This window comes from Typha angustifolia, chromosome 2 (genome assembly GCF_048772165.1).
Source record: "Typha angustifolia cultivar Huaian chromosome 2, ASM4877216v1, whole genome shotgun sequence".
Taxonomy (NCBI): Eukaryota; Viridiplantae; Streptophyta; class Magnoliopsida; order Poales; family Typhaceae; genus Typha; species Typha angustifolia.
The window spans coordinates 10,018,164-10,045,371 of NC_133240.1; the positions used below are offsets into that span (position 1 = coordinate 10,018,164).

General features: G+C 39.7%; 3 protein-coding genes across 5 annotated transcripts; all 3 read right to left on the reverse strand.

Annotated features, from left to right (window-relative positions):
* Positions 1-486: 486 nt before the first annotated feature.
* Positions 487-3,710, reverse strand: LOC140773888 (uncharacterized). Its single transcript, XM_073116670.1, has 3 exons — positions 3,113-3,710; positions 2,193-2,505; positions 487-1,889 (listed from the first exon to the last, which is right to left on the reverse strand). The coding sequence occupies exons 2-3, from the start codon at positions 2,484-2,486 to the stop codon at positions 918-920; spliced, it is 1,266 nt and encodes a 421-aa protein (XP_072972771.1). The 5' UTR covers positions 2,487-2,505; positions 3,113-3,710; the 3' UTR covers positions 487-917.
* A 5,909-nt stretch (positions 3,711-9,619) lies between these two features.
* On the reverse strand, positions 9,620-22,662 carry LOC140768407 (histone-lysine N-methyltransferase SUVR5). 2 transcript variants are annotated; one of them, XM_073108673.1, is made up of 13 exons: positions 22,353-22,662; positions 19,890-20,906; positions 19,180-19,482; positions 18,979-19,089; positions 15,571-15,681; positions 11,613-14,459; positions 11,277-11,438; positions 10,735-10,851; positions 10,569-10,672; positions 10,340-10,477; positions 10,178-10,265; positions 9,951-10,086; positions 9,620-9,851 (listed from the first exon to the last, which is right to left on the reverse strand). In XM_073108673.1, exons 2-12 carry the CDS (start codon positions 20,844-20,846, stop codon positions 9,979-9,981), a joined length of 5,046 nt encoding a protein of 1,681 aa, XP_072964774.1. In that variant the 5' UTR covers positions 20,847-20,906; positions 22,353-22,662; the 3' UTR covers positions 9,620-9,851; positions 9,951-9,978. The 2 variants fall into 2 exon arrangements, with proteins under 2 accessions (XP_072964774.1, XP_072964781.1); XM_073108680.1 differs by lacking the exon at positions 19,180-19,482 and having other exon boundaries at positions 9,620-10,086; positions 22,353-22,660.
* Positions 22,663-23,630: 968 nt separating this feature from the next.
* LOC140775484 (GCN5-related N-acetyltransferase 4, chloroplastic) lies at positions 23,631-27,119 on the reverse strand. Of its 2 annotated transcripts, none has more exons than XM_073118831.1 (3): positions 26,724-27,119; positions 25,108-25,504; positions 23,631-24,189 (listed from the first exon to the last, which is right to left on the reverse strand). In XM_073118831.1, the coding sequence occupies exons 1-3, from the start codon at positions 26,899-26,901 to the stop codon at positions 23,901-23,903; spliced, it is 864 nt and encodes a 287-aa protein (XP_072974932.1). In that variant the 5' UTR covers positions 26,902-27,119; the 3' UTR covers positions 23,631-23,900. The 2 variants fall into 2 exon arrangements, with proteins under 2 accessions (XP_072974932.1, XP_072974923.1); XM_073118822.1 differs by having other exon boundaries at positions 25,108-25,507; positions 26,724-27,117.
* Positions 27,120-27,208: the final 89 nt, after the last annotated feature.

The following is a 27,208-nucleotide window of genomic DNA, read 5'->3' on the forward strand; positions in this document are numbered from 1 at the left end:
ACCGTGGAAGGTTTGCTATTACCATTCTCTTTGCCACGAGTACACGCAGTACAATTAAATGATCACGACTCCGAAAGGATCAGAAATTAATTGTATACTTCTAATTGTACAACAATTCACACTGGTAAAAAATCCATTATGACATAGCATATCGAATTGATTTCCTGTTCTATATTGGCCCCAATTGGGAGTTAACATTTTGGGCTACAGCTAATTAGAGAATCTAGATTCAGTGCATTAAGATCAAGATATTTGAAATAATTTAACTGGTTTGGAACGGTAAAGTTTCTTTACCATGCTTTCCTCGAGATGATGCCTATTGAATTTTGGGCCTCCATAACCCATTTTATTGGGTTTGGGCTTATAGATATCAGTGACACACTATGAGAGAGAGAGAGAGAGAGAGAGAGAGAGAGAGAGAGAGAGAGAGAAGAAGAAGAAGAAGAAGAAGAAGAAGAAGAAGAAGAAGAAGAGGAAGAAGAAGAGGAAGAAGAAGAAAGAGAATTAGATTAGATAGTAATCAATCAACTGCAAAAAGAACTCAATACACCCAAGCTACAATATCAAACTAGCAATCTTTCTACTGCTTTTTTTTTTAAAATCTAATAATAGCCCCCCTTCTATTCTTCGTTCCCCCCTCCTTGTTCGTCTAGCTACACTTCAAATCTAATTCTCTCCTCCTCTGTCTCAATTCTTCTCATTCTCGACTACGTACCTAAGTTCTAACCATGCTCGCCTATCTCTCCTCTTTTCCTCATTCCCACACCCTCCTCCTCCTCCTCCTCCTCCTCCTCTGTACAAAACTAGGGGGGAATCAATTGATATGAACTCCAAAGAAAAGAAGGAAAAAAAAATTTAAAAGAGAGAAAACCCATAAATCAATATCGACTCTGGTAAACTAATTAAAATTTGTGTCCTCATTCCCTCCTCCGAATGTAGCCGAGTAGGTCGCAGTCGGGCTTCTGAGTAGTACCTTTGTTCCGCATCTCCACAACCTTCTTATGGGAGTTGGAGTGGATGGAGGGGACGAAAGTGGGGCTCGCTGCGGGGCGGTACTCAGGGAACAGCCTCCCGGACTTATACCGGACACCGCACGCGTTGCACAGCGTCTTGGGTCCCATGGGCCCCGCCCTCCACTGCGGCGTCTTCTGTATCTCGCAATGCATACACTTCCTCACTGGAGGAGCCTGAGCCGGAGCCGGAGCCTGCTGAAATGCTGTTAAGTCATCATTATCAACATCGCCTGCCTCGCAAGTAGCAGCAGCGAAGGAGGCCTTGCTCTTCTTCTTCTTCTTTTTCTTCATGGCCGGAGTAAGAGGAGGAGGAGGAGGATACGATTCGGCGATGCTCTCCGGATCGGAGGAGATATTGGGGAGCGGTTGGACCTCGGAGGAAGGGGGTAGGAAAGGGACGGTGACATGGGGACGTGGGGAGAAGGTGATGGGGCGGGGCCGCTTGCTACGGGCACGGGCGGGCACCACCAGAATGGGCTCAGCTGGACTCACACTTCTGCTGCTGCTGCTGCTTATACTGCTGCTGTTTCCAGAGAAAGAGTAGGAAGACGACGAATAGGATGAAGAGGAAGACGAGGACGCTGAACCTGAGCCAGAGCCAGAGCCAGAGCCAGAGCCAAAATCAGAGCGGCCTCCGGTTCCGCCGCGAAGGGTGTTTGATTCGAGGACTGAGACAGGGCTGGATGTGCAGAAGTGGAGCAAGTGATCTTCTTCTTTGTTGATGGCACTGGGGATGCTAATGTTGATATCGGTGTTGGTGTTGGTGTTGGTGTTGGTGGTAGTGTTGGGGAAAATGGTGGAGAAGGAATCGGTGGTGGTGTCGTCGAAGAAGTTTGACAGCCATTCCAACTGCACCATGTCTATATCATCCTCGCACTGCATTTTATTTTTTCCAAACATTGGCACACAATGTCAGCGAAGCAGAGCAAACATGACCAGATCACAGAGTACTAGACAACTATAAGGACGACAGGAAGAATACTACCAAATCCCCACTACTCGGTTTAAAAAAGAAGGAAGGAAAAAAAAACAAAAGAAGTTGTCTCGGTTTGGGTCCATCTATTTTAAGGGGTACGATGTGGGCCCAAACGAATGTGAGAGGGGATCCAACATCCAAGATAGCATTGATCGATTTCACGTACCCTACCCGGAAACCATTACAAACGAACAAGAACTTACAGCGCCAAATTTGTCCTCCTTTCCTCGATTCACTGCATCACCGACACTAACATTTGCTGTCTCCACCCCTCCTCCTCCTCCTCCTGCCGCTGCTGCTAAGAAAGCATCGTCCTCAACAGGAGGAGGAAGCAGCGAGTCCAAGTCAAGAGGAGGGGGAACAATGAGGTGGCCGTTGCCGGCGCTCGAGCCCGCCATCTCAAGCAAGGCTTCGTCTTCTTCGTTGGAGAAGTCGAGCAAGTCATCGATGTGGTCGAACAGATCACCGCAGGTCGCATCCATGCAAGCGTCCGCCATCACGTTTTCCCAAGGCCGCCTGCATTTATATTTTGCTCATTAACAACATCACACGACTAATAAACTAATTAAAAATTGGTATATTAGTCGCTCACAGTTACAACATTTCATCTGTTTGTTTCAATTAACTTGGCATTAATTTTGCTTAACATGTACATTCCCACATTTCCCCCATGGACTATTTGTTGTTTGCACAATTCTACTTGCTACCGCACCGACCGCAGTGTTTTACCCCTGTTGCAGAGGAATTTGCTCATAATTTACAAGTGGGAGGAGGTCATTTTGGGACACAATTTTCTCTGCTTCATTCGTTCGCAAAAATGAAAAAAGAACGGCATTCATCAATTTTCCTTTATTTTCTTCCCTGGTTGACAGTATATGAGAAAAGTCGCATTCTGCTGAAGAGTAGAACAAGTAAATTCGTACGTACAATCGAAAGCCAAAGATACCATGTTAAAAGGTCGAATGCGCAAAACTAATGAACTCTGAGGCAAATCGGTAATGCGACTAGTAGGAATAATGCGAAAATTAAGAAAAGTTAAGGTTGATTCTCGCAGAGACGAAGGAATGAACGGTCGAAATCCCGCAATGAACCAAACTTGCGTCAAAAGCTTTAATTGGAGTACCTGTGGCTTCACTCTCGATTAGGGGACTCTCCAGCACTTAGATTTCTTCAGTTTTATCTTCAATTCCAAACAGCAACGGAAGACCGACTTCGATCAAATTCCCAATTCCAGCAGTAAGACACAATGAGGCAGAGGACAGAGTGGAACAGAGCAAAAGGAAGGGCCGACTTAGCGGATATGCACTCAACTCACTTGACGAAATGCCGGAACGAGGTCACTTTATTTTTAGCGGCTAGAGACCCTCCTATACGAGGAAGCAGAAAAGCTTAATTCCGGATCTCCATCACAATTAAACAGCGTCAACAAGCAGCGGAAGGAACGGACAGGCAAGTTAAATTGAAAAGCTCCAACTCTGTTCAACTGCACTCAAATATATGTATTCCTACCCCACTCTATTCCTAGAGTGGGAAGCTTTAAATCAGTTGAGAGAAATAGAAACAGAGAGAATGAGAGGTCGTCCGGAATATAGAGAGAGAGAGAGAGAGGAGTAAATAAACAGAGAGGGGTGCAAATTGGAATAGCCTAAAAGAGAAGAGAATGAAGTGGGTAAGAGCTGAGAGATGAATTATGGAGGAAAGAACGTGGGGGCGAAGGGGGGGGGGGGGGGAGGTGAAGCCTAGGCGTTGCCTTGCCTCGCCTCGCCTCGCTCTTTGGTTAATTTTTGGTGGGAAGATGGAGTTCCACTAGTCGCCAACTATTACTACTGTAGATAGATGGATGGATGCAAATGGTAGGTAAGGTTTCCTCTCTCATTGCTAGCTGTCCTCTCCAATCCTCATTGTCGTCACGTTCAAGTCTTCTCTCTCTCTCTCTCTCTCTCTCTCTCTCATAAAAAGGGGAGGTGGGGGAAATTGGCTTTTCAAGGTCCCCCACCCCCCACCGCTTGCCTTGGTTTTCATAATTTTTTTTTATATATATTTTCACTGTTTTTGGGAAAGAATAGAGAATTATATAAAATGAAAGTTAGGGATATTTATTAAAGCAATTATTCGCATATACTGTAAGTAAAAAAAGAGAGGAAAAGATAAAGAAACGCTGGATTAAAGCTCCGCCTTGTGAATTAATTGTGAGGCAGCTTTTATATTTATATATATATATATATATATATATATATATATATATATATATATATATATATATAAATTTTGTACCGTGGTGGTTTTTAAATATACTCTTTTATTATTTTATAGTTGGCACTTACTACTTAGGCAACAAATAAGAAGCGTCGGTTAGTCCGTGGGTAAGGGCTTATCATGGAGCGGTTGAACGTGGAGGCCATCCCATTGGTAGAACAACGAGGGGTTGAATAATTATGCAGGCAACGTAGGAAGCATCCACTCCCTTGATTAGTGACAGCTGTACCTCGACCCAATTTGTTTAATTACCGCATCGCTTAACTTTGCTTAAAGGATGCTTTACCATTAACTTCTGCCCCTATATCTCTTCTTCTTCTTCTTCTTCTTCTTCTTCCACTTCCACCATATATCTTCTAACATCTTATTGAACTTTTTCACTCATCATCCATCTTATTCTTAAATTACTCGGCTGGCTTAACACTTAAGCCACTGACTAAATTTTGGTTAAGAAAATTAAATTACTCATCTCAAGGAGATGGAAGCACTACTTATACGTAAGTAGACGTGCGTGACATATTTGTTACTCATGTTGTCAGGAGAGTTATTCACAATTCGAGCAAATAAATTAACAAAATTGAGTTTTGAGTCTTACTACTACCCCATGCACATATGACCTACATGATTGATAATGTAAATGAGATTTTTTTTTATTAATTTCCTTTTTTCCTAAGTTGAGGCGGTGATTGCGGGCCTGCTACGTATCCACCACTTACCCAGGCAAGTCAAAGCTCAGGGTCGTATAAGGTAGACGACGTGGTTTTGTGCGTTTTGCCTACCAATCAATACGCGTAAACTAATTTAAATTACCACCACTCCAAAAGTTGCAATTCTTCTCTCTCTTTTTTTTAGCGAATTATTTCCAATTACTGTGTGCTTGAGATCATTAGTAGCCACATGCATTTTGTTGGCAGAAATTCGATCAAACTGTGTTCCATCTATGCATGTGCCCGGAGGCTAAATTTAGTCAGCTAGCTACCAATATGGCCATCCAGAAACTAGGAATTATAAATCAACGGCATATACTGTCCATGGTTAGTCAACTACGTAGGCTTTGCCAATTGCCTAACCATGATTAAACTGGTGGATGTATTAAACTGCATGCGCATATCTATACAATATATACTCGTCACATCACGTCACTGTGGGCATATATATATATATATATATATATATATATATATATATAATTAATTAATTAATTAATGGTAGCTCCCTTATTCTTCTCTAATACCAGGTCCCATGTCAGATATTTTGAATGATAACTTTGAAATGAAAAAGATCGAGATAAATTGAGGAATATTAATCGACGTGGAAAGGAAAGGGTGCAGAGAAAACTAAAGAGTAAAGTGACCGCACAACTGATGGTTGTTTGTGCCTCTGGAAACGCTGGCCCCTCTCCTATACTTTCTCATCTCCTCTTCTTTTCAACTAACTTGAGTCACACTCCTTGCATCAAATTCCTTCCATCTTACTCTCTCTCTCTCTCTCTCCCTCTTTCCCCCCCTCTCCCTCTCCCTCTTCCTAGATTTATTTCTCCTTCCAAGAAATTAAAATAAATAATGTTCATGCGAATGAAAAGGTTAATCATAGTCCGTGTGAGTAGGGAAGCCCTAACTTTCACGCATGTAATTTGGAAGGCTACAGTTGAGGGTGAAGCTGAAGCTGTGAAGCAACAGAGACAGAGAAAACGATCACAGTACGAGTTAAAGTGCAGTTACTTACGTACGTACTAAGGTTTTGAGTGAGGAAGCATTCATTAATTGAGCCTCAAAGATGGATGTATAGATCTACGAGTTACTAGTAACGAGTAAATAGGAAATTAACATTGGATCCAAATTCCAAGTGGAGTATTTCACGTGTAGACGTAGTAAGTAGTGGATAATGGATCATTTTTTAGTTAGGGGCGATATTAACACCGACACACTTGATGGCTCCAAGCTCATGCCGCGCACATGCAACATTGAATTAATTAAATGGCCAAATGTCTTTGTACCGTTTCTCTGGGTAGGCGATGTTGCTGCTCCCCTTTTGCATTTGCGAAATGTGATTGCAGATTGCATCACTCTCATGAATGCAACCACTTTTCATTAATACACCTGGCTCCCTGCATCCTGCATGCATGCTACACCCTAGCTACCATAGGGTTTACTTGTTGTTTTATATGGCTCCATCCTTCATATATATATAAGGGACATGATTACTTATTTATTAATCTTCTCTACTGCTGATCGTCTCCTTCTAATATACACATGAATATTGGTGATGAGAACAAACTAATTAAGCTCTACTAGTTTAGCATATATATATACATATATAGTTAAGTAATTAATAGTCAGTAATTTGATCCAACTCTATATATAATTAGCAGAAGACTCAGGAGAGGAAGCTAGGGGGGACCATTACACGTGCAACGATTAATCCAAGGCTTCCGGGAAAGAGAGAGTAACATGGCTGATGGCGTAGTCTAATGCATGCATGGTTTCGTTTGTTTAATTTAAAGTGCAAGAGAAGAAGGGTAGATTATGACTCCCTAATCTCGGCAACGGATTATTCAAACATAAGCTTGTCTCCTTGCAGTTTTCAAATTCATAAGATCAGATCTCCTGCCTGCCGAGCTATTTAAAGAAATTAAAGCTAATATAACGGTGTGCGTCCGATATAATCAATTATATGATAATTAATTAGGAGAGAGAGAGAAAAAAAAAAGTATATATAAAAGGTTTGCAATTGGCTTAGGCGACAAATTAAAATATATATAGCTTCGATCAGCAACATGCATGTGGTTGCAAGCTCATTTTCGCCTGTCTAGAGCTCAGCTACAAGTGGTCTGTCACGTTCGCTAGGTACGTTGTTTGATGATTAGGTTTACTTTTACTAGCTTCATTACGGGTGGAAGAGGGGCATGAGCATGATATATCGGACGGTCATATAAGGGTATTTCGGTGTTTGTCGAGGAGCCATTAAATCTCAGCCGTCCAAAAGAGAGGATTGTCTCGGAATTCGGGACCACATGATCAATTAAGCTGCATATATGGGTCCCTCCGGCCGGCACAATTCTGCCTGGACCCTAGTGCGTACTTCTAATCAAGGAGCCGCTGTTGGATGTTTCCCTTTTTTAAAATATTCAAAATTAATTTGGGGGTGTTGGGGGGATAAAAATGAAATTAAAAATTAAAAAAAAAAGGTTTTTTTTTTTTTTTTTTTTAAATCCTAGAACTATATATGGAACAAAAATATTTATTTCAATCTTTTGATAGTCTCCTCATGCGTGCATCTTTAGTTGCTCATACGCTTATTACCAGATAGTGTGTTAAAGATAGAGAGGATATGGATGATGTTGCTGGACATGGCACATGGAGATGTAGAGAAGGTAGAACGTGGATGCATGTAGATAGATAGATAGCCCAGCCCATGGCCACGTTACGAGAAGTTCGTTTCCGGTGAGTCCTCCGGCACGCGTCGGTCGGCAGGTGATGAGGTCGAGGTCCCCATGGATCTGGATCATGTGTCCACGACATGCCAGCTCAGTTACAGTGGGGGCAAAGCCACGTGATCCACCCCCCCAACCCACAGTGCTATTCAGCAATAATTAAATAGATGCCAACCCCACGTGTCGTTGGATCGCAAAAGTGTTGAATCTTTGACCAATCGGATCGATCGTTCGTTGTTTAATTAAGCGCTCCCCTCCTAATATATCTTAATAAGCAGTTAGCGTTTACGCCAACCAAACCAAACCAAACCAAACCAAACCAAACCAAACTACGACCGCGACTACGACTGCGACTGCGAGGGAGTCCACTGCTCATACTAAATCAGAATCGTCCATTTTCTATCAGATGGAGAGGTAATTAATTAGCAAGGTGCAACTTGACAATTAGATTAGGTGCAGCTGGCTTCCGCTCTGCGTTATTAATTCCAGAGGATTGTGATTTAATGATGGTGACGCACCACTGGTGTACTATATATACTGTCAGTATACATATAAATCTGAAAACAAAACAATTAATATGCATGGATATATACCATCGGCTAATTCAAACAATTACATATACTGTTTTATTGGGTATCTCTAAGAACCAGAGAAAGGGAAGCGCGCAGTGAAAGCAACAGCAACATATGGAATTAATTAATGTACGGGTCATTACATGTAACGCACGGCATGACGGTAATAATACTTAATAATAATAATAATAATAATAGTATGTAACTTTTATTCATCCATATCTGTGTAGCTTGGAGGAGGAGTTTTATAGGTATGGCTACCTTTTAGCGTAATTAAGAGGGAATTGTTTAAGGAATCTAAATGAGATCTCATCTCTTATTATAAATTGTGGCTCTGCATCGATCTAAAAAAATATATTAACCAACAATTAACACGATGAAAGGATATTATATATATATATAATAATATATATCAATAGAACGAGAATCATCTGGTGATAAATCACCACCTTGTTGGTGACGCTCCTTGATCGACAAAGGCGGCGGTTGGCAAAATGAATTTTCTCCTACCACAACAAATTGACAACATGTTGATGCCAAATGCATATCATGTTCACCAACTTCCTTTTCGTGTTGGGTCGGACTCGGCCTAACGTCGTCCACCATCCCGAGTCAGCGCGAATACCGCCAAGGTTTTATCAGGATGTGTTCAACAACCATCTGGCACGCACCTCCAATGCAAAGAAGCAGGAATGAAAGCTTAGCACTTTTAAACCAGTGATTTCTTTGGAATTCCAGCCAGAAGAAATGCCTTGAGAGGGTGATGTTTTCTAAAGATGTTACACCAACTTATATTTTTAACTAAAATATTCTCTTACGACGGTTGCTTAATCCTCTAATCAGAAATTATTCACTCCCTTTGATCAACAGATTTAGAGTCTCTGTCTACTAATCTGAGATAGTATGCTGTATCTTAACATGCATTCAATTAGAGTGGATGTTAAAACACAGTATATCCACCTTTCCTGAAAAAAGCAATAAAAGTTCTACCTCATTACAGGGGACTTATACTAATTTTCTTTTCACTATAATCTGATGATAAATTTGAGAGCTATTTATCAGTGGTACTTTTTTAAAAAAAAAAGAAAAAAAGATTGTAATCATTTCCACATATACAATATCTACACATACATCCAACCAAACGGGCATAAAATTGATATATACGAGTTTTGAGTACTAAAAAGCCTAGGTTGGTTAAGCAGAAGAATGCTCAAGTTCAAATTACTTGCCTTGGATTTTAGCATCATAACTTCAAGAAGAAAACAAAGAGAGTAAAACCAACACGACAATATTATGATCCTAGCTCCAACATGCAACTAGTTATCCTGTTCCAGGCTATTCAATTATATACAGTGCCAACAACAATATAGGGCCACAACTCCATGAATATTTCATTGAGGATGCTTGATATTGGAAAAATAATCGAATGGAGAATGTTTTACAAGCAAAGCTTAGCTTAGCTAGCTATACAAGACTAAAGACTGCCAGAAACGATCAACTTATACGTGGAAAGAGTACAATAACTGAAACTAATGGGATGCTGCATTCGGCTAGTTTATAATCTGTCTTCACAAATTGAATGATGAGATTCTCTATTATCGCTGCATTTGCAAACTCCAAAGAATCAATTTCTCCGCTATCATGGGAGCAAGAATTAGCAAAGCATGATAGCAATAATTAGCAAAGCCAAAATGGTGAACCTAAAAATTTAGGGAATGTCTGGAACATTCAGTATAGACGGCCTCGACAATTTGCTGCTCCACATAGGCAAGGATGTCCATCTCCGGGTAGTAGCTTGTATCGGTAGTCATAAGTCAGTTCTTCCCCCATCGCAATCTAACAATTCAATTGAGTTTCAGTAAGTCCAAAATATATAAATATCAAAACTTCGGTAGCATCACATAAGAACATAAGGAAAACTTCATACATCCCGACTCGCATAGAAACCAATATGAGCAAGCTGGCAATCCATGCTCTCCACCAAAACTAGATAGTTCACAAGATTGGGCGAACAGCTGCCATCAAGAAATCACACTTCGTGAGCAGCACGAAAGTAGTTCTGCTTCTATATGCATACGAGCAGTGTTACCTGTGGTTAATAAAACGTGACACATTCCCATATTTTGAAGCATCAAGCACATAAGGGACGGTCCCTTCACTCAGACCTCTGGCACGATCAATATGAGCATCGATGTCATACAAATAGCTGCACTCGTTGTTGTCACGCCTGAAAATATTGAAGAATCTAAGCCTATTATCTCAAACATAAAGAAGTCATGAATAACCATGAGTTCATATGCATGGTCAGAATCAGAGACCTCCCTCTTCCTTTCCCCAACTCGTCATAATTCAAGACCTCCCCGACATACTCACACACAAAAGTGCCTCGAGAGATGGCTTCTCCAGATCTAACAGCCCAATCCTGTAAAGGAAGACAAGATTACTCGAAGAACTCGATCTTTTTAAGGCTACATAGGAATTTACCTTCTTTATGGTTCTAAAGATTTCCAGCTTGACTTGAACCCCTTTCTGCAACACTCTGTTCTGGCAGGATGTATCACAATTGCATAAAGAGTTGCACTCATATACCAGATAGCCTTCCTGCATAGCCAAACAAAAAAAGAGAAAAAAAGTAGTAGGATACCAAAGCAGGTAAATATTAACTTAATACCTCTTCTATGAACAAATCAGAAATGTAACATACACAACATGATACATACTGGTCGACTAAATAGTATGTTTTGGTTCAGGTTATACTCAAAAGTACCGTATTAGGTAAAATTCTGGTGATGGTGTTGGAAGGCTGTCCGTGTAAACTGTGAAGGAAGCAAATATGGGCTAACAAGGTGCTAATCGTTCATTTGTTTAGTAGAACTAAATTTCTAAACTAGAGTTTCAAGCTTTTTCTCTACGAGCAGCTTACCAGTGGGCACCATACACTACACAACATAAGACAAAGATAATTTGGATATATAAAAGGTTTGTAACCTACAAAGAAGAGACCTTTGACAAAAAGACAAAATTACCTCCAATATAATTTGACCTCTGTCATCATACGCAAATCTTCCATGCATTGGTTTACCATAAATATCCTCGGCTTTTTCGTAGTCACTGTCAAAAAGGTATACATGATCACAGTTTTCAGGACAACACTGAGCATGCGAACAAGCACAGCCCAACTGAGAGTTCTGCAGAAACATAGTTGGAATGGTCATTTACATATTAACGTCAAACAGTGTTGTGCAATAAGCTATTGCACAGGAAAGGTAAATTATGATGGTGTCTACCGTAAATGTTGCATTAACCCATAGCAACAATGCTCCATTAAATAACAAAAAGCAAAAGCCATTTCAGAGAGGTACCTTTGTATCAAGACTAAGAGAAGGCACCATCAACCGCTCAGTTACATAAGTAAAACCCTGCCAAGGCATAGAAATTGCCTGGCCTTGACTAGGGAAGACTTCATCAAAATGGATGTGAAGAGCATCCTTAATGTCATCATCAACTAAACAAGGAATTGGGATCCTTTCCCTGCCAAAGCTAATATCTTCACATAAAAGTACAGCTGCTCTCTTGGGCTTCCAATTAAAATGCTTGGAGTCAAGCACATAGTGGTATTCATCCATCTCCCACCTTGCATCATTGGGAGGATCCATTATTGGAGCAGGAAGTTCTAGAAGTCTATCAGAGAGAGGATCTAATGGAGCAACAAGTGGATTTGTCGGAGGTTTACATCCTTTGGGACAAACAAATCCCTCTTGATGCCAATCTATTTGAACATTCAGCTCACTACAAACTTTTGCTGCTTTCAAATAAAGGTTCTCAGGTAATACTCCATACTTGGCCTCCAATGAAGAATGAAGGCTTAACCTGCAGCAGGTAGCACGAGCAATAGACAGAATCTCAAGGTTACTGGGACGAGACTTTGATTTTTGGATCTTGGAAAACAAGGTCTGTGCAAGATCTGAGCAACAAGAATCCAAAAGCCAGCCAAGACCTGCCGTTTCAGATGCCAGCTGTTGCGGTCTTGACCTCATAGATAACACCAAGTCAGAAGACCTAAAATGCTTCTGCATCACAAAGCTGTTCTGCTTCTTAAATCTAAATGAGGGTCGAAAACTTTTCTTAAATTTGGGGTAGCAATGTCTACTACGGTTGAGCTGATAGTTCCCTCTCCTAGGTGGAAAGTGGCTCACAGAACCTGGTCTCATATGAGCAACTTGATGGTGACGGCCAAGATCTGGTAAAAGATCAAATCTCAATCCACAGAATCGACAGGTGAACTTCTGTGATCCATCATCCTTCTCAGAGATATGGTTACTATGGAAGGGCTTATTGATTGTCTCCACTATTGGTTGAAGAGCTTGATCCAGGGGATGTTGGGTATAGTCTGACAGCTTAAACTCTGCAGTATGGGACGAAAGAACATGCTGCCATAACTGCTCAGGACTAATGAAATGGCTATTGCAAGACATACATCGGAAAATTGTCGAGTGCTGGAGGAATTGCACACCATGTCTCTCTTGCACATGACCCTCAAGAACTTTTCTGTTAGTAAATGAGTCCATGCAGACTGCACAAGCATATCCTCTGAACAGCCACCGAGCTTCCCTTTTGTGGACATCTGACCAATGTTGTCCAAGGTTCTGATAATTAGAGAATTCCTGAAAGCAGATTTTGCACTTTAATCCACTAGCAAGGTCATTTTCCTTCTCCTTCACTACAAATGTTGACAATCCTTTGGCTTCCAAGGAGGGTGCTTGCTTAGACTTATCTGCATCAAAGCCCCAAATCTGTATAAGTTTCTCTCTTTCGCTTGAAACCAACTTAATCAAGTATTCCCCCACGGCTGGATCTTTGGAGGCTTCTGCTAATATCCATCCCATGTTGTCAGCTTTAAGAAATGAATGCTGGCGTGAAAGGCTGCCTTTCATGAACCCATATAGGAGGTCACAAGCTTGATGCAAATTTATTTTCTCTTTCCTTGATGAACAACTTTGAAGAAGATTCAAAAATATATCTTTTGAAATAAGCCGACTCTTACCATTCCTGGCGCGTTTGAGGAATTTTGGAACATGCTTCTCACAATACAAAGTGTGACGCTTAGCATACTCTTGGCATTCATCGCCATCTTTTTGACGGTAATATCCAATGCAACGTGGCCAATCCAAGCTAATGCTTTTCACAGGAGTAGGTAGCGCATTGTATAGCTCAGATTTATTCATTAGACAATTCCTTTCATCTAGAGTCTCTTCGACCACAATTTGAATCAAGTTCTCCTGCATCGGAGCCTCCATATTTCCAGTCAATCCGAAGTCTTTGCTATATATGGTGTTTAAGCTAGAAAAGTTCTCCAGGACTTTGTTCTCAGAATCTTCCCTCTTGAGCAAACTCTCGGAGGTTCTATCTAAGCTATCAGTTTTAAACAAATCATGGTTTGTTTGAAGACGATGTTTCTTACAGAAAGAAGAGCCATACCTAGCTCGATGTTTACATTTTCTACCATGAGTAGTCAAACCTTCACACATTTGGGCTTCAGCAGGGAAATCTCTTTCCTCCTGAGAGAGCTTTTCAACAGAATGCATATTCAAATGCACACAACAATAAATATCACCGTCATTTGCCCACCTTCCACATTGTCTTCCTTTAGCTTCTATGAAAGCAGCACACTGGCGGTATTTGTTACCTGACACAATTTGTGCATTATATGGAGTTGTCTTGACACTTCCTGATTCTGTATAATTCTGAATGAACCTGTTATCTTTCCCTTCATAAGTGACCTCATTCCATCGATCAGACAAACTGTGAGATTGGGGAGCCTCAGAAGGTCCAGGTAATACTTCAACTTTACAAGGTTCACAAGTTGATGTAGATTCTAAATTTTCCTGGCAGTCAAAGTTACCGGAAATAGCATTTCTACTGTCATCCTGGGAGGAAGTCGTCCGGCATGACAAATCCCCTGTTTCTAAAACACAAGTTTCTGCTCTGTGGAAGTCGAGCTTTGGGCGCTTCCTACTAACATGTGGCACCACACTGGCAGCACTATCACAATTACTCTGCTCTACACCACCACTAGCAATTGGATGTGATGTATGGAACCACTTCATGACTTCTTGCTTCCACGTTTTCCATTCAGGACCTAACTCAGGCTGCACAGGTGCATTCCACAGCTCCTCGACCTTCTTCCAAAGGACAGATTGCATGAGTTCCTGGTTGAAACACAAGAAAAAGGATCAAGCAAGAGGAAGACTAAGGCCTACCTACTCTAAGAAGAAAAAAATTTAATATGATGGGACATGGCTGCCAATTTAACAAGACCATTGAAAAAGCAAAACTAAAAACCAAGTAGAATAAGAATAAAAATAACTCTAGCTTGTGAGCCACCAAAATTGTCATCTGTCAATCAAACAATGCTTTCCAACAGCCTAGTAACTTTATTCAATATTTTGATCGCTGCCCACTTTCTTAGGAGACAAAGCAGATACTTTTTTGCGCTAAAGTGGGAAAAAAACCAACAAATACTAGAATCAATCCTAAATACACTATTGAAAGATAGTAAGAAAAAAATAAGCAGTAAAATAGACACTCAAATCATTTATCTAGAGTCTAGACTACAGATCTCTTACGCACATGATTGATCAAAAGTGGTTAATGCATCCCAAATCTGACTACTCATATTATCATACTTTTGGTTCCACATTTCCACTATCTTGTTTTGCCATATCAGAAATACAAAAATCTGTTCTTTTAACTGTTTAATATCTAGACAATTTCAAGAGCACTAAAATATACAAGCTTTAGAACAAAATCCTACAGCTATAATGCTACACTAGTAATTCCACGTAGACCAAATGAAGACAAGTTTACGCTAATAAATGTACACACTAATCTGCTCCACACACTACTATTATCATGCTAGTTCTTAGAGACAGAAGAGTGGACAAAATAGTAGAAAATAATGCCACATTATGCATAAAGAAACTTGATCAAAATTAAACCACTTTCGACTAGCTTCCAAAAGTGTCTTCTTATGATTATCAAATTTCAGAAATTAATAATAAATTTGAGCACGCATAGTTAAACATTACTGAAAGTGGTCAATCTAAAAAGGTAAACAACATTTGCTAGAAATGATCTCTCATAAATCAACATGAACTACTATTATAAGAAGCATGGCGTGACCCAACCAAGATGATCTACCAAAATTATAGCAATCAATGGAAATAATATTCAACTTATATGAATAAAATGATGTGAATTATAGCTCTCACATAATGAAATACAAAATTACAAATGACAGAGGAAATAAGAACTTCATACCTCAGTAAGTATTTCTATGGACTCAGCATTTTGTGCATTTTCACACCTTTGTACCCATAAATTGAAAGAAGCTTGCAACCAATGACCATCTATATACCCAGGAAGTATCATCTGCATGCCAAAACACATCAACGAAAATGAACAACAATCATGACTACAAGCCTTGAGCTATAATAATGATCCAAGTGCATTAAACATAACCCATAAGAGCAACAAGTGAAAAATACTAAAGAAATAAATGTTTCCCTCAACCTCCGTTTCAGGTTTGCACAACCATTAGTTCACTTGCCAGTTCTAATAATGTGCAGTATAGCTGTGAGACTGCGAACATCTTGCCAATGTAATAGGTTGATTGTTCATATGTCAATTTCCAGAATCTCCTTGATGAAAGGGTACACAGAATGTCAAGAGCAGCTTTTGTTTTTTCAATACATTAATAGGTATAGCTTTTACCTTCCAAGAAACCTCCAAAAATTTCAAGGTACAGCTACCACCACATGTGAGAAATTTCAAAATTTTGATAATGCCATCTATATACTGAATTATAACAAATTCTAGAGCACTGGATTTCTGGAACTGGACAAGCAACCGAAATATTACAAATTGTAGAGCACTCTGGATTTTTGACAATGGAAAAGCAAGGCACTCAAAACAGACTGATACTCTAGTCAGCAATAATTCTAAAAGATTGCGATGAAGCATACTATGTCACTTTAGTTGTAGATAGGGATAATTAGACGTTGACCCCTAAATTATAGGTGATTCACTTTCATTCTCTCATCCTTTTTTCTCATACAATTTGACCCCCTCAACTATCTAAAAATCATTAGAACCCCTAACCAATATTAACAAAAATTGACAAATAACTAATATGCCACTAGGATGTTTATGTGCAATGGGATTAGTAATGGTCGTAGAGTATTTGTTATTCTTAGTGTTTAAAAGAAAAAATTTGAAAGAAAAAAGAGGAGAACAATGGGTTGAAGAAGAAAGAAAGGATTAAGATTTAGGGTTTATATCACAGGCAAAAAGGGCCCTAATTATAAGTGTTGACAGTGGTGGTGGTGGTTAGACATGATAACCGGGCGGGCCGGGCCGGGTTCGGGCCGGACTTTTCGGGCCAAGCGGGCTTAAGTCTTTGTTCACGGCCCGACCCATTAATAACTCGGGCCGGGCCGGGTTCGGGCCGGGCTAGAATAGCCTAGCCCGTTACCGCCCGTTGGCCCGTGAGAGATCGGGCCGGGCCAGCCCAACCCATCAATCACTCAGCCCAACCCATATTTTAGCTATTTTTAGAATTTTTTTAACTATTAGTTTATTTTTTTTTAAATATTTATATTCCTCTATTTAAAAAAATTTAAAAAAATTAAAATTTTTTAAAAGTCTGCTTAAAATAATGCAAAATGGTATAATACTAAAATATTTTTTACTGTAGCAATGGTAAATTACTGTAGCAACGGGCAAAGCACTGTAGCAGACGGGCGGGCTTTCGGGCCGGGTCGGGCGGGCAAAGGGCTGGCCCGTGCCGCCCATGGGTAGTTCGGGCTCGGGCTCGGGCCGGGCCTAAACCGGGTCCGGGCCGGGCTTAGCCCGGTCCAAACCGTGCCGGGCATGGGCGGGCTGGGCCATTTGATCATGTCTAGTGGTGGTGGTGGGATTTATAGCTACGGGTGAGATGAATTAGAGGGGTTGGTGATGAGGGTGAGATCTATATCTAGGATTTGGATTTGCAAGAAAGAGGAGTAGATCTAGAGGGATGATGATGATTATGGTGGTGAGATTTATACCTAGGGTTGGAATTAAGAGAAACATGAGGAAAAAAAGGGAAAAGAGGAAAAGAAAAGGTTGAAATTGAGGTCATTTTGATCAATAATGATTGTGAGGCTATGAAGCATGGATACGGATATGAAATACGAGGATGCGAATGTGGGGATATGACAAATTCTTAAAAGTAGAATATGAATATGTTATGGATATGCTAATAAATAATATATTTTCAATATGTTATCAACCAATATATCATATGGTAAAAAATGATTATATCCTCGAAATGATAAGATAAAAGAAAGAAAAGCTACAGATTTAGTATCTAATACTTTAGAATAATATTGTAATAAAATGATATGAAACTCAAAATATTAGTGAAATATTGAAACATAATTCAACTATTAATTTACAATTAACTTGGATCTTTAAATGGCTTTTGAGTTATATGTTTAATTCATTATCAAATAAATAAAGTCTTAAAGTATCACAAAGGATTGGATAATCGTATATACAAATAAAGTATATAGTTTATATCAATTATTAGCCAAAATAAAGGATTGGATAATGTATTGGAACAAGAGATGGCCGTGACTAGCCGCGCTTCACTCTTCGACCTCGTTGTCGTCACCCGCCGTTTGCTGCCGGAGATAAAGGCGTCGTCGCGTCCCACGTGGGGATGCCCTAGCCCCAGCCCCAATCCGAGGAGGAAGAAGATCTTGGGCGGGCCAGGGTGCGTGAATAAAGAGTTAAGTTGCGAATCCAGATCCGAATCTCCAACTTAACTTAGATCTAGATCCGCAACTTAACTCTTTATTCACCCAATCCGAATAAGCAACTTAACTCAAATCCGAATAAGCAACTTAACACAAATCCGAATCCGCAACTTAACTCTTTATTCACCCGCCCCAACCCGCCCAAGGTCTTATTCCTCCTCAGGCTGAGGCTGGGACTTGGACATTCCTGTGTGGGATGCGCGATGCCTTCATCGACGGAGCTCTTCGGCACAACAGGCAACGACGACGAGCCGATCGCCGCTAGGAGGGGTGCCATGAGGTACCCCTCGTGCCACACCTCGTGCTGATCGGCACGACCATCGTTGATTGAAACTATATACAATTGTATCAGAGCCATATCGAAAGTCATATTAGCATCGTATCATAATTGTATATAATACTTATCGGGCCGTATCAATGTCGTATCGAGGTTCGATATGTATCGAACACCGATATGGAGGGGTAAACAAAGTGTCACGTGCTTCGTAGGTGTTAGGTGCCGAACATGTGACATATTTCTATTAAAAACCTTAATGAATGACCTATTAAATAGTTGAGAGAGTCAAGTTGTAGAGAAAAAACGATAAGGGGTAAAAGTAAAAAATCACCTATAGTTGAAGGGGTCAAAATATAATTAAGCCTTGTAAATATTACCAAAAATCACCTATACCTAAGGGGTTCAAGGTGTAACTAACCCTTGTAAATATTACCCTAAACATACCAATGCAATCATGGTGCATAACATAAGAAAGTGAAAGGCATAGCAATTGAAAGCAAAATAATATTGTTGCCAATAGCAACCATAAGAACAAAATAGTATCACACAGAAAGAAAGCTTGCTAAAGTGCTACAAGATTCTCAGTCTTACCTTTTGAAGTTTTATAAGCATCTTTCCAAGATCAATATAACCACTGCAGCGAGAAGCTTCCAAAGCAAATTCTTTCCAAGTTGTGGCCTTCCGTGCATCCTCCATTACAGCCTATTGCAAAAATTAATTCCACATAAGTAAAACACCTTGCAAGGATGACTATGACGATGGCAAAAATTGTATAGGTAAGTAACACCCGACCTTTGTATGCAGCAGATCACTGAAATTAAGCATTGCAATAGCAAGCTTTTGCATAACATAATGTCGAGGAACAGTCAAATCTTTAACTAGTTTTCTCCATTTACGGTGGGTCCCATTAGCTAGTGGCACTGGTAACTCCTCAATTGGACGAACAAGTAGCATATCCACCCAATAATATGTTCTATTACGAGGGAAAAAAACTATCGTGTATCTCTTTCTCTCATGTGTAGGTTTTGCTTTTAAAGTTGATGAAGGACAATCAGCTCTAGGACACTGAATTCCAGTTTGCCACTTCCCTCTCCACTACTCTCAAGGGAGAAATAAAAAGTGTCAGAATAGTATATAGCTGAAAGAAATTTTACTAGTTTCTCTAAAGATATGGAAACAAAATGAATATACTCTATAATGAATAACACATATACCTCTAAAACTAACAAATGCAAGGCATAAATAAAGAGATTACAGCATCAACCACAACATCATGTTTCAGTGCAAATGAATCTAACCCAGATAAATAATATATAGACAAAATCGTGTCAGCACTCATCACACAATTAGCCGACAACCAGTCATAATCATTTGTTCCACTGAATAAAGATAAAAATCCAACAGAGGTAGTCACCATGCCCAATAGTTAACAAGATGCTTCAATAGCACAATAATCATGGTAGCAAACAAGATATTCTAGAGATTTTAGCGTCAAAAAATACCTTTACCCAGAGTGCTACAGCATGATCTTGTTCAGAATTTTCTCCTTCCAGAACACATAATTCTCTCCCTTGATTCCTATCAGGCACTGTGCTATCTATCTTTTGAAAAGCCATGTATGAGCTATTACAAGATGAAAGAATTTTATTGTCCTTCCCTTGTATATAAAATTTGTCCTGTTCAATATCATTCCTGCGAGCGAAGTCTGGTAATTCATGAAATGTGGAAGATTGGTCATGATTCTGTCCATGAGAATCTGAAGTATCAGTCTGAGTGGAAACTTCATCATCTTGCACATCTACAATGTCTCTGCCTTCATTTGTTTCTTCCCTTGAGAATGTGTTTAGAGCAGGTAAGGCACTGTCAATCGACTTGCATGAGCCATTGGCTGTTTTAACTCCTTTTTCCTGTTGATAGAAGCCACCTATTTTGCCAGACTGCGAATCAGATGGGCTGTGTGGCTCTGTCGTAAGACACATGATTTCCTCATTGTACTTTACCTCTTCACAAAAAGTAGTTTCCTCATCCAAGATACCATTGAATACCTTGGATCCATCAGAATCAATATCTCCCATAAGAGTGTTTCCCTCATGTTCACTCCTTACTTGTTCATCCTGTTTCACCTGTTGAAAGTACTCGTTATTTGAAGGAGGCATCTTGAAAACATGAACTCCATCTAGTATCTTGTGTATACGTTCTTGAGGGGAGCTGGAAAGCTCTCGTAGGTTGTCATCATTTCCACCATTTAATTGATAACCGTTAGGTTCTTGTTGAGAAAAATCAACCTCTATTAAGGTTTGTTTTCTATCACATAAGGAATCTGACAATTTATCTGCTGCCTTTGCACATGGACAATCCACTCGTAGCAATGATGGATCTTCCAGCATGTCTTCTGTTGGCTTTGCTCCTGAACTTTCTTCCCCCACATAAAGAGCTTCTGAGATCGAGAGCAGTGACATGATCTTTTATTGACTTGAATGCCATAAAACATCAAAATAACCATATATCTGGCTTCCAATCTGTTCAAAGACAAGCACAGCAATCACTTGTTAAAATATATCTCCTACAATCACAGAGTCATGCTAGGGAAGTCAAATTAGTTCTTGCCAAGTGCATGAACCGAAAGCCCAGAGGAGGTCGTAGGTAAAAATATTTTGAATTGCCTCAATAACCAAAATATAGTCATGCTTCCTTAGTTGCACGTCTACCTTAATTGATTTAGTATAAGAATAGCAGAGGCAATCTTGGATGGAGTATTTGAATTTCGAATTTAGGTATTATCTTTTTTCCCTTTTTCACTTGGATGTTGACAATATACAAGAGTAAAAGAACAAGTGGCGGATCGACTCATTGAGTTCCAATTGAAATGGGATCTACGCAAGGAAAAGCACTTGTCATACAGTTCATTGTCATTGGTTACTATAGAACTCACTTGGGTGCAATATCTTCTTAAAGACCTTGGTGCCCTTCTTTCTACGCCATCCAAATGGAGCACTCTATTCAAAGCCTCATCGAAGGTTGCAGGACATTCGCAGGCCAGTCAAGTAAGCAAGCACAACCAAGTTCTATCGGGTTAAGGGAGGCACTTCCAGGAAGCTATATCTATATTCTGGACAGCTTGCTGTGACCTTATCTTGGGTTCTCAATACTTCCTCACTGCATCGACCATATTACTGCTTCTGGCTAAGTCAGTATTTGGGTTACCAGCCTGACTCTAACAATAGCTAAGTTGAATTGCAAAGCGGTTAGGTAAATAAGGTAAAATGAGGAATATTATGTGCGGGAATTTGGATTCCACAGTGCTCTCTTGTGGTAAAACTTGACCTTCGATACAGTTGGATGACTTTAGAGGGTGGACAACATAATTTGAAATGTGACTGAATACAAAAGATTTTCTTTGACGATTCTGTATATCGGTTAAGGATCTACAATGCGTACAGAATTGCTTTTCCTAAAATATGTTCATTACAAATTAGGCTAGTGAACAGAGTGAATAACTTTTGTCCCTATACGTCACCAGATCGCAAATTGATCATTCATCAACTTCTACTGTAGATCAGAACAAAGTCGGCAGCCTCAAATCTTAACTTGGGTTCAGATATGTTATACGATGATATAGTATCATTCGCCAATAACACTGAATACGAACAACTCCTCCTATCTGCCATGAATCCAGTCATGTGTATGATTATAACATCTATTTAAACAGAAAATGGTGTTATCTACCATTATCTTAATTGAAGAAAGATTAAGCCATATACCCGTAGCGAACTAGATGAATTCGTTTAAATATCTTTCCCCAAATTCCATAAAGGTCATATTATACATTGGTGAAATATGAGTAGTAAACCGATAAAAGTATATCTCCTCTACTTCTATGCCCTAAGAACAAAGTATCATATGTTGCATCTACTTCTATGCCCTATATAATATGTTTGAGGAGGAGGAGGAGGAGGAGCACCCACCGGAGCCAGATCTAGGGAAAAGGTCGTGATCCCTTCTCTTGCACTCTCTTGCAGTGATGAGATGAGGAAACCCTAGGGTCGTTCACCGTCCTCGAGAAAGTCGAAGAGCCAAAAGATGGAGTGGATCAGGCTGTCGTCCGCCGTCGGCGAGGAAATGGACTTCACGGTGAGGTCGAAAGGGAAGGGAATCGATTGGGCCTCGAAGAAGGGGCGTGGAAAGGGTTTGGGTCGTGAATCGGGCTTGTTATTTTTTTTATTTTTATTTTTTTCTATTTACCTTTTACTTTTCTTTCTCGGACAGAAGAGAGCAGCCTGCGCCTGTGCCTGTGCCTGTGCCTGTGCCTGTGCCTGTGCAGGAGTACGGGACCGCGCACCGATTAGTCGATTAGCCGAGTAGCCGAGTGCTGGCTGCGATTCGACGACGGGTATCTTCAAACAACCCGATGGAAAGGACATGGATTAACCCATGGGCCCTGGGCCCTGGGCCGAGGGCCATGAAGGAGAGCAGGCTCGTATACTTTGATTCAGTGTCATCTTGCTCATGTACTATAGAAAACGTACAAATAACTTTTTAAATTTTTAAAAAACTATAAATAAACTTATATATTAGTTTCCGTGAGTTAAAACTCATATGCCAAATACGTTAACAGTATGTTATTTTTAGATAAACTAAATTACTCTTATAAAAGTTAAAAAAATATTTTAAATAATTTTGTCCTCATCTTATGTTTTAGGCTAAACTACAAAAGATCTTCCCCTCTTCTTTCCCAAACGATCTCCTCCTCGAGTCCTAAATTTCTTTATCCTATCTCTCTATATTTTCCTCACGTCTTCTAGAATTTTTGTGTCTTTTCCTATGCATGAGTTTAGATGAAAGTTTTGAGATAAACATTGAGGATTAAAAATTAAAAAAACGAAGGGAAGAAGATGGATAAGAAGAGAAAGAAAAATGTTTAGTAGATAAGAATAGATATATAATCTTAAATTATCAGCTAATGAAACATAACATTTTTCTTTTAAAATATCTATGAAGATATTTGTATACTTTTATAATATAAAAAATAAAATAATATCAAATCAAAATCCAGAAGGGCGAAATATAATTAAGTATTTTAAATTAGATCGGAATTGAGCCAATAAGCTTCAAGCCAAACCCCTTTACATCTCACAATATAAGGTAAAATGCTACGAAGTCAGCAACAAGATTATGAGCTTGAGGGATTATTCTGTTTAGTGTGCATTGAGCAGGATAAGGAATCATGCCATCGAGTCCGCTCCTCTCAAAAAGACTAGTATTCATTATAATACATATCCTTTAGTAACAAGATTGTACAGGAATTCGTTTCCTCTTTCAAGTTTCAAGCAACCTTGAGAAGCTGTTAATCACTGTATCGAAGAACAATACGAATCATCACAAGGAAATAACGACATGGTAGTTCAACCATTTGACCAACTATACAGCAGAAATATATGTGCACATCCCTATGAAACAAGCAGCAACTTTGTTGTGTAAGAATAAGCAGTTTGCCCCCAACACTGTCATCTTGATCAACTGGTCCCATAATCGGAAAGTAGCTTCATCATAAAGTTGAACTGAATACCAGGAGATGTCTTTGGTTGGGGCCATTTTGCTTGTTCAGGTACCCTGATGCATTTGAAGCCCCGACCCTCGTACAATCTCATAGCAGCTATATTGTTGGCATCACAATGCAGTGCAATGGAGCGGCAGCCCCAGCTACGGGCTCGCGACTCTGCTTTTGCAACGAGCATTTTAGCAATCCCCTTCCCTCTGTCTGCCTTTCGGACAGCGACATTCGATATATATGCTATACCGGTTCTGCATAAATATCAAATCCAGCCACTCTAAATGAAAATTCATGTCTGATCTAACCAAATAGATTAACAACAAAATCTCAAGAATGTCTATATAGAACAACATTTAGTGCCAGTCCACCAACTGTTTCTGTTTCAGCTTTCATAGCACTTTCTAACAACGAGATTTACAGATAATAAGAATCCATCAGGAATTATACACATCAAGAATCTTTTAGGATCTGTTTCTTGTAAGAAAGTAAAATTATTACATTGTGCCCATACAAATGTGTAAGTTACAGAGGCAATGAGTTAGAAGTTTGTATATGGCTTGACAAAATCAGCATAACTCTAGAACTCATGGAACTAAACATTCGGGGGAAAAAAGAAGCAATATAGTTGGGCATTCTTCTTTTCGACAATCGACACTGCAGTTGTATTATTGCAGTTTGAGGAATCAACAAAAACCACTAGCTCTTGTAAAAGAAACTGAAGTTCTTGCCATAAATATGCTTGAATAAGAGGCTCTTGAATATAACTATAAAACATCAATAACATGCTTAAACAAGTAGAATAAAATATAGATGATACCAGCAATAGGTTGAATTTAATACAAACAGGATAAAATGAATCTTCAATGAAAAATGAAACCAGAAACCACATAACTCAGACATAAAAATCCATAATCATACAAATGATTCAGATGTACAAAGATAGAAAATTTATTGTAAAAGAAGAAAGGCACTATAAAAGCAATTATTTGGGAGAGACACATGCACATACATCTAAAATCAGATAAGATTGGCATGTAAAAAGAGTAGATAGAATGGATACATGGAAGCAATTGTTATATGTGCAAGCGATATAGATGCATTCAGCTAAATGATAAGGTTTAATAATAAGACCATGATACTCTCTACTGAATATAGCAAGCAACATTCACCTTCTCTGTCGAAATGGCCCTTTTCTAGGAAGAAAATCAGCTACTGTGTCCACTGTTAGAATCCCAGCCACAGATCCTCTCCCAAAACTGACTTTTCCTTCAAAACCCCCAACTCTCAGGTCTTCACAACCAATATACAAGTTATCACTGACTGAAGCACCAGTAACTGCAACAAGACAAGTCCTCGTGCAACCTGGAGGAACTGAGAAGCCCGACAGAAGAGCTACAAAACGGTCAATTCTTAGAATGAGATCTGTTGGAAAAGCATAATCTGGAAAGAAGGAGCTGCAGTGAGTGTCAGCTACTTCCCAACAGTCCTCCAGCCGTGCATCTCGAACAACCACCTCAGGGCATAAAGATGGGAATAGGTCAGCAGTCTGACTGGCCCTGCAAACTCCTACTACAAGGATGTATAGAAATAGATGTCACAGAAAGGGTGACGAGTTAGCCATCAAATGGTTTAGATGAGGATTGACTACTATATTACAAGTTTATTATTTATTTATGAAATAAATCACTCAAAATCATTCTTCTCATGTTCAATAGACACTACTGAATTGTTCTCAAGATCAAGAGGGACAATGCATCACAATTAATGCTGGAAAGATCTGTTATAGACTGCTTGACAAAAGAAGAAATCTAGAATCTTTTTCTAGGTCAACCAGTTTTACAACTTAGGAAAACAAGTTATATTCTTAGTCAAGCTTTTAATCTTTTTTCCTTTCAATCTTCTACAGATGTTCACGATTTTCTATTTATAGCTCCCAGATACACCAATTTCCCTACATTCCTAGGCAACTGAAACAAACTAGAAGATTTTGGTGATAAACTAAACATGGATATAGTTCCATAGACAAGGGTATGTGTAGATTTGGGTATATGATGTAGTATGCAGCTTGAACCTTGCTTTTCCAAATAGGTAACTGGCGGTCATGTTGGTTGAGTATACATTCCCTTAACATGATTATATATATATATATATATATATATAACTTCTATTATTTTCTTGAATGATTCCTACAATGATAGTTCTTTTTATACATGAACAGGTTCTTCCAGATGATAGGCCAACTTCGTAAATTCTGATATAAGTTGGAAGGTTTAAGAATAGGATTTGTGACACTAACTAGGAAGAAAAACAAGTACTTTACATTGAATGTACAAGATTCCTCAACTATAGCAACAATTCAAGAAAGAATTCCACATATTGTTCTTCCTAGCACCTGCTTACGGGTGTGGGGTTGGGGGGATGCGGGGTGCATGACAACCTTAAATCCGACTCTTTCACATACGCAGTTGTATTCCGCGAGTGAGAAGAGATCATTCACTTCTAGTGTGAGCTCAGCGAATAATTTGGGGAAACATGCACAGAGATCATTCACTTCAAAATTCGATCATTATTCTCTTAAAACAAAATACAAATACCGCTCCTATCTGGAAAAGGAGGCAGACTCATATGGAGACTCAAGGGCAACCGATCAAGAGTCGACAAAGCTTGCAGCTTCAGAAAATAATATAATACTGGTCCCAATTACGACAAATTTTCTTTTCCCGGAAGTACGCAGCATATAAAAGTGGGGGGAAAGAGGGAGGAGGGAAGGAATAGGATGGAAAACCTGGTATCCTGGATGGGATTCCAAGAGGGGAAGAGCGAGGCCGCCCTTCTAGTTCGCTGCTGCTACGGCAAGACATAGCCCTAGGAGGAAGCGGAGGGGGAACAGAGGAAGATATGGTAGAAGAGAGAGAGGGGAAGAGATATTGGTAGCGAAGGGAAAGATTCAACGGCACACTCATGGATATACCGACGCTCTCTCTCCCTCCCTCCCCTCCGTTTCTTCGTGCGCTGCTGTTGCTGCGTGGAGGAGGAGAACCTCAGCAGCTGGATTGAGCCATTGGCTGTTAATAATTAAAAGCTTCAAGCCGGTGATTATACTTGATCTAGTCGATGCCGGATGCTTTGCAAAACTTACAAGCCACTCGCGAATCTTTCATATCCGTACACCCAACATTGAACCTGGAATCAGACCCTCCTTGGTTGTCTACTCGTCTTACAATAAAAGACAGAAAGACGACTTTTTTATTTTTAGTATTATTATTATTA